Raw genomic sequence first — 7195 nt, forward strand, 5'->3', positions numbered from 1 at the left:
GCTGTTATGGTTTGTTTTTGTCTTGAGTTGCTGGGATGATTGCACATGCGTTTGTAGCTCTCGGTTATGAGGGAGGGCATTGTGCTTAATTATGCACATGATCAGGCATCAACACATGCAACATATGATTGTCCGCAGTGGCAGGAGCAGGATCACTATGATGAGTTGGCCTATATATATATATATGTGTGTGTGTGCGCGTGTGTGTGTGCGCGCGCCAAACCAAGTTCTAGTTAACTATTTTCATTATTACACAGTTACCCATTTACTTTATATATGTCAAACTTGCAAACCTTATAATAATCCAATGACGAAAGAAGGACAATATTATAAATTCTCCAATTCCAAGTGTAATATAAAGTAGTGGAATTAATTGTACATTTGCTTAATTCATGAATCAATTTCCAGTCTAATGACTAAGTACATTTGCATATCACGAAACAATTTCCAATGATAACATATATCAAGATTGATAACCAACCACAACAAAATAAATATATAAAATCGGAAACAGATATATTGGTGTATCCCATTTCTTTCTTTCTCCTCTTGTAAGTTATGCACGCACGCGCGTGAGAAATTAAGATTTGATGACCCCCAACCCTAATGAAGTGGCGGGTTTGAGGGAGACAGAGTGCATGAGGTCACCAATGTGAAGATTGTGTTGTCCCATTGGAATTCTTCGAATTCCAAACCTGTCCACCACACTAAGGGACTTGCACACATGAATTTGGATTCGCACCCGCCGTTGAGCCCTGGCCGGAACATACACTTTCTCAAAGGCAACCAGCTGTTTGCGAGGAGCCCAGTCTTGTGCTGGAGGGGTAGAGAGCACTAACAAAGTGTGAGACCCGTCTCTGTTGCCCACATTTCTCACGTCCACATCAAAACTCACCGACACCCTACTGCATTTTGCATGTGTCACTCGGATCGCCTTGACATTGTCCGAATCAACGGTTGTGGTTGTGTTAATTTGAGAGGCACGATGACGGCCATCGAGCGTGATTCCAACCACGGTGGGTGCAGTACCGGCTGCTATGCTAAGAATAAATTTGGTGTAGCTTAATCCATGCCCAAATGGGTACACCACTGGCCCTTTGTAGAATCTGTAGGTTCTTCCCGGGTACCCTTTTGATGGGTTTGACCTCATGTCCATCGATGTCATTGCCAAATTTTTAAGGTACTCCTCTTGATACCACGTCATAGGCAGCTTTCCTCCTGAGATTTGGATTAGCAAGTAGACATTAGTAAATGAATATATGATGATCTTTTTGAACTACCGATAACAGCTCCCAAGTAGAAAATAAAAAAGAAATATTCAAAAGCTAGTACGTAGCTGGACCTGGGTTTGTGATTCCAAACAGAACACGAGCGATGGCTGCTCCACCAGCTTGGCCAGGGTACCCAGCCCATACGATTCCACCGATGCGCGGGTCATTGTTGGCCAAAGAAACGTCAACTGGGCCACCAGACATCAATACCAAAATAGTTGGGCCTTTGGATGCTGCAGCAACCTTTGATATGAGGTCTTGTTGTCCTCCAGGTAAAAGCAGCCCAGCTCGGTCTCTAAATTCAGCCTCAATGGATTGGTCAAGTCCCATCACCAAAACAGTAGCATCCGCTTCCCGGGATGCGTCGATGGCTGCACCGAATAACGTGCTGTTGGCGCAAGCAACATCCGCACAACCCCACTGGTGTATTGTGCGTGCAAAACTCCCAAGCCCTTGTAGGGGCGTAGTGTATCCACATGCCACACCTACCAGTAATCAAGTTGCATCATGTTATAGTATCACACCACGCGACAAATGATATGATCACATATTTTTTTTGCTAGTGGAATGCTTACCGGCATAGTTGCCAATCATTGTGAGAGTCACATCAGAATTGGGGCCGATGACAGCAAGAGTGCGGTGACGATGGGTGGACAATGGGAGCGAAGGCCCGTGATTCTTGAGGAGGACGATGCCTTGCGAGGCGGCCTCAAGGGCGAGATCCTGATGAGGTGGGCTGCATACGTCTTTGGGGCCCAATCTGGCATAGGACCCGCGGTCTCCATCAAACATCCCGAGTCTCATTTGGACAGTCACAGTATTCACCAATGCATTGTTGACGTCAACCTCCTTCAATAACCCCTTGTTCACTGCTTCCTCCGAGTGCACGGCCAGGAATGACCCACAGTCTAAATCCAAACCTGCTTTAATGGCATCGGCAGCGGCTTCTTCCGGCGTTGAGGTGTAGTGTTGACTATTATAGAACACTCCCACTGAGTCGCAATCGGACACAATGTAGCTGCCACCCAACATTTAATTATTTCAAAATGGTATGAGGGTGCTTAGTTAATTAGTTAAATAATGGCGATTATATATAATTACCCGTCGAGGCGCCATGCACCGCGTACAGTTTTTTTGAGGAGATTAGGGTCGGCACAGGTGGGGACACCATTGACCTGATTGTAAGAACACATGACACTCGCCACCTTTCCTTCCTCGACGCACATCCTAAATGGCACATCGAATGTGTCCTCCATGTCCTGCTTGCTCACCTGCCAATTCCAAATGCCATGCATTTTCCAGTTTCAAAAATGCACTCAACACTAGTGTTTCGCCCGCGCGTGACGAAAAGATAATCCCTCTAAACTATATATATATATAGTTATAAAAAGTTAGTGCTATTCACACACATTTTTTTACCTCTCACACACTCTTGTTAATTTGTGTTCATCTTCTTCATTTCCGATGGTCGAAAAATCAGAGAGGTGTATGAGAAGTAAAAATAGATGTGTGGATAATGCAATCCTTTTAACGTTACTCATATGCACTGCAACATATATGCGTTACTCATATGCACTGCAACATATATGCCCTAATAATTGCTTCAGCGGAAGTTGTACACAAATCCATCAGCAGTATTATACACTGTCCGACAGTTTGATAATATATAATACAGGCTACAGGGAACAAAATCAAATGTAAAAGACAAGCCAAAGCATAAACTTGAGAGAGATTTTTGGAGGGATAAAAAAGAGGAGATATTTTGGGAGGAATATAAGTAAGGGGTTTTGAACATTAGTCCTTGCAAAAGATTAAAATTTAAAAAAAACCTGGTGCTAGATTAAATATTCAATTTAATCCCTTGAGTGTACTTTTATCAAAATTTACATTCAATTTTTGTTATTTAATGTGTATTTTTATTTAATCTCTCCATATTAAATTTTAATTTTATTAATATGCACATATTTAGTTTTTTTAATTAGAAATGAACGTAAATGAGAAAATATTAAAAGAAATTTGTGATACAAAAATATATAAATACATTAGTGTACAGAAATGATTGTGCCAAAATATATAAAATTGACTTTTTTGTACCGAAATATTTGTACCTACATGATTGTACTGAAATATATTATAATGAACCTAAATGTATGTGCCGAAATGTATTATATATAATTAATGTACCTAACTATCAATACCGAAATGTATGTACCAAAATGTACGTACCTAAATGTCAATACCTAAAATGTATGTACCTAAATATCAATACCAAAATGTATGTACCTAAATGTATTTACCGAAATATAATATATTGAATTAATGTACCTAAAAGTCAATCCTCAAATGTGTGTACCAAAGTGTAAGTAACGAAATGCATTATATTGACCGAAATGCATTATATTGAATCAATGTAACTACATGTTTGTACCGATGGATATACCAAAATTTTCAAATGTATTAATGTACCTAAATAAAGAACATACAAAATTGTTATCGGAATATATATTATAAAAAAAATTAGTTGCCTAAATGTAGACATTAAAATATATTATGATGAATGAAATAAAAATTAAATTTAAATGTAATTAATACATTAAAATAAAAATAAAAAGATAAATAATACAACAAAATATAACTAATAAATGATATGATTAAATGTGTTAGGGACTAAAATTAGATTTTGATCTTACGCATGGTTATAATCTAAAACTCATCTTTTTTAAGGATTAAAGTGAAGTTTTCTATATAAGTAAACTCTCGTAAGGAGGAACTTCTACACGAGTAAACAGTGACGACAACTCATGATAAGCACACGACGTCATGTAAAAAAAGTTTATATTCATGTGACATTGTATGATTCGCAGGTATTCATGTGACATTGTATGAATCACAGGACGACAGCTTGTATCTAGCCCATAAGTCTTTCTGCTCCTCATAGTGGGTTGGGGTCGTTGGGCAGTTAGTAAGTATATAAGAGTGGCTGCAGGTGCAGGGTGGCAGCAAACTCTCATGTCTCATCTCGTATCACATGCGCATGGCCATAAATTTCCAAGGGTGGATCACCAACTTACTCATGATAAGAGTCTTTACATATACATATATAATATAATTGCTACCCTAAATTATTAGATTATCAAGTATGAGATACATGAACTAAACAATGTGTAGCCATTAAAGAAGGAAATTCATCTATTCCCTTGCATAGATATTTTCTCTTTATCCTTCCCATTACGTGACCAAGAGAAACAAATATGCATACAAAAAATATATCCCATTACAGAAGCGTTATATACGTAAGAATGTGATTTTATGAATGTATATGCGATCATGTTGTATTATCAATTGCTTACTTACTTACCTTGGCGTTAAAGTGAAAACGATCAACTCCATTCCAGTTGTCGAGGTCATAAGCGGTGAAGTGCTTACAGCAAGCCGCCACCTTCAACCGGTTACCGTCATTTCCCTGCAACCCCCTAACGTAGCTGGCAGCATATCTACCCACCACGGTTGGGTCTTCACCGGGAGTCTCCTGTGCCCGGCCCCACCGTGGGTCTCTCAGTACGTTCACATTTGGGCTCCAATACGTAAGGCCAGCCACACCGCCGTTGTACATTGCTCTTGCTTCGTCTGACACGACCTGCACCAACATATATATGTGTGTGTGTGTGTGTATATATATATTATATGCCCAATTGCGCACATTAGTATGTTCACTTTAGAAAATTTAGACCTACTAATGCTAGAGTACGCACGCTAGTTAAGTTTGTCATTGGAATACTCAACGCGATCCAAGTTGAGAGAAATTGCTCATCCAATTGAGTACCACTACCAGTACTGGATCTGGATGAAACTTAAAAGTAATGCCTTACAGCTTCTGCACCATGGCAGGGGCTAGAAATTAGAAAAGTCTAGAGCAGTTCACCTACCTTTGTAACCCCACTTGTTAATATATCCATATCTCAACCGAGAACAATTTAATTGCATGATAGGTTAGACCACTTTTTAAATAAAACATCCTGTCTGTATTTGAGTACCATCCAACCTCACACATGCATGAGTCTCAATGCGTGAAGCACCACTCTTTGCGAACGTGTTTAACTAACCACGTGATCAGACGAGTTTAGTGTTTTTCTATTTTAAGTTTTAACTGCCATTTCACATTAATGAATTTACAGTAAGAAAACTTGATAATTGAGACATAATGAAAGATAAGGATAAACAAGCAAGTTGCACATAAAAAGTTGCAAGCCTTTCATGAAGCTATTCCTAATTAACATCGGACCATAAATCTGCCTTTTCAATATCATAATTATGAGAACATAATTAAAGTGGAATAATACTAATTCTCAGCATACGTGTGACATACTTTCCCTCTGTTTTGTTTTACTGTTTTCCCACAGATACCTCACTCTATTTATATTGCTAATCTTTGGCTTCTGGATTACTTAACCAAACGTACTCACAACGCTAACTTAACACTCATATAAAGTGCCGGTAATCCAACTTGTATATTTGGATACTAATTATTCGATTTCTACCCACCAGAAACAATACTGAAGTTTCATGCTTAAGAAACAAAACAAACAAAACGAAGAGAACCGAAAGCTGCATGTAATTCACACTCACAGTCACAGCCCAAAAGGCAAAAGCACAAAGCGACCTTTTCTTTCACTCTTCTAATATATTTCAGTATTACTGAATACACTAATTAATAGAAGAAGAATATTAAAGAGAGCAAAAAATCTCACCCGTCCGATGGCTTCCCACAGAGAAGCATTGAAGGAAGCAGCGGTTGTAATGACTTGAGGGAAGCTAGTGGCGCCAGGGAAGTCCCCACCAAACTTAGTCCCGGGGCCCACATTGGAAACGCCGTGAAGTGCCTCGGACCACCATTCGTAGCCTTTGATGCCAAGGCGTGGGACAGGCAGAGCAGTGTTCACCAGCAGCTTAACCTTCTCTTGCAATGTCAACCTTCCGAGAAGGTCCCTCACTCTGTCTTGTACGGGCAATGTCGCACGGCAAAACGGCAAGTCCTTGGTTGCCGCATCTTTTGGGTTGCAAGCGAAGGACTCACCGGCTTCGCAAGTTTTGGGTTGCTCGAAAAGATTGCAAACTAAAAGTAAAAGAAGGAGAAGGCTGCAGAGCTTAATAATGGCGGGCGTGGGAGCAGCCATTTATAATTTGTAATTAATTGGCTAAGCAACCGACTGCGCAGCAAGCCCTGAAAAAAAATTATGTTTTGAGAAGGGATGGGCGCTGTGAGAGGCAAAAGTGATCTGGTATATATAGCCATACTGCAACTGGCAAACATGATATGGATGATGTAAGACAGGCGCATTGATGCATGATTAGAATATTGGATATTCATGAATAATCTTGTTAGAATAATGTAAAAGTGTAGTAGGTGGTAATATGTTAGTTAACGGAAGTATTAATGTGATTAGTAGTAGTTAACTTATTCTTACAAAAAAATTCTATGGCATTAGAACATGCGTGGTTTGATATCAAATCTTTATTTGCCTTGCCCACATTATTGGATCTTTTACTTAATGACTTCAATGAATTTAACATGTAAGAAAATATACGTTTTTGGGTATAAATTTTTCATTTAAAAAATTAAACCATTGCGTAGTAATTTAAATAATACTCAGCCTCTTCACTTATTAGTTATTATTAGTGATAACAAAAATTCATGATTGAATTTACCAGCTGCCATTTCCATTTGAAAGTCTAATTAACAAGTGACTTCGCAAGCAAGTTAAATGAATAAACTGAGAAGATCAGAAGAGTAGGTTTTTGTAGGGCATCCGACGGCACTCATGGCAGACGTTAATTGGATTGATGAAACATGGATAGGCATTCCTTTTCCAAGAAATGTCGGGTCCGACATTGAAAAGAGAAATTATTAGATGATTGGGCGGTGA

General features: G+C 39.1%; 1 protein-coding gene across 1 annotated transcript; it reads right to left on the reverse strand.

Annotated features, from left to right (window-relative positions):
• Positions 1–312: 312 nt before the first annotated feature.
• On the reverse strand, positions 313–6546 carry LOC103967163 (probable beta-D-xylosidase 2). Its single transcript, XM_009380426.2, has 6 exons — positions 6020–6546; positions 4630–4908; positions 2373–2542; positions 1847–2289; positions 1343–1756; positions 313–1218 (listed from the first exon to the last, which is right to left on the reverse strand). The coding sequence occupies exons 1-6, from the start codon at positions 6443–6445 to the stop codon at positions 581–583; spliced, it is 2370 nt and encodes a 789-aa protein (XP_009378701.1). The 5' UTR covers positions 6446–6546; the 3' UTR covers positions 313–580.
• Between the last annotated feature and the right edge of the window lie 649 nt (positions 6547–7195).

The sequence above is a fragment of a genome, unplaced genomic scaffold (assembly GCF_019419815.1).
Source record: "Pyrus x bretschneideri cultivar Hongxiangsu unplaced genomic scaffold, Pyrus_bretschneideri_v1 Contig23, whole genome shotgun sequence".
In the NCBI taxonomy this organism is placed as follows: Eukaryota; Viridiplantae; Streptophyta; class Magnoliopsida; order Rosales; family Rosaceae; genus Pyrus; species Pyrus x bretschneideri.

What these genes read in the sequence shown, in the direction of transcription:
- LOC103967163 (XM_009380426.2), bottom strand. Translation starts at nt 6,445, where the DNA reads ATGGCTGCTCCCACGCCCGCCATTATTAAGCTCTGCAGCCTTCTCCTT. An exon ending in GGTGCATGGCGCCTCGACGG is followed by an intron (nt 2,290 to 2,372) that starts GTAATTATATAT and finishes GTTGGGTGGCAG; the next exon opens with CTACATTGTGTCCGATTGCG. An exon ending in AATGATTGGCAACTATGCCG is followed by an intron (nt 1,757 to 1,846) that starts GTAAGCATTCCA and finishes GATTACTGGTAG; the next exon opens with GTGTGGCATGTGGATACACT.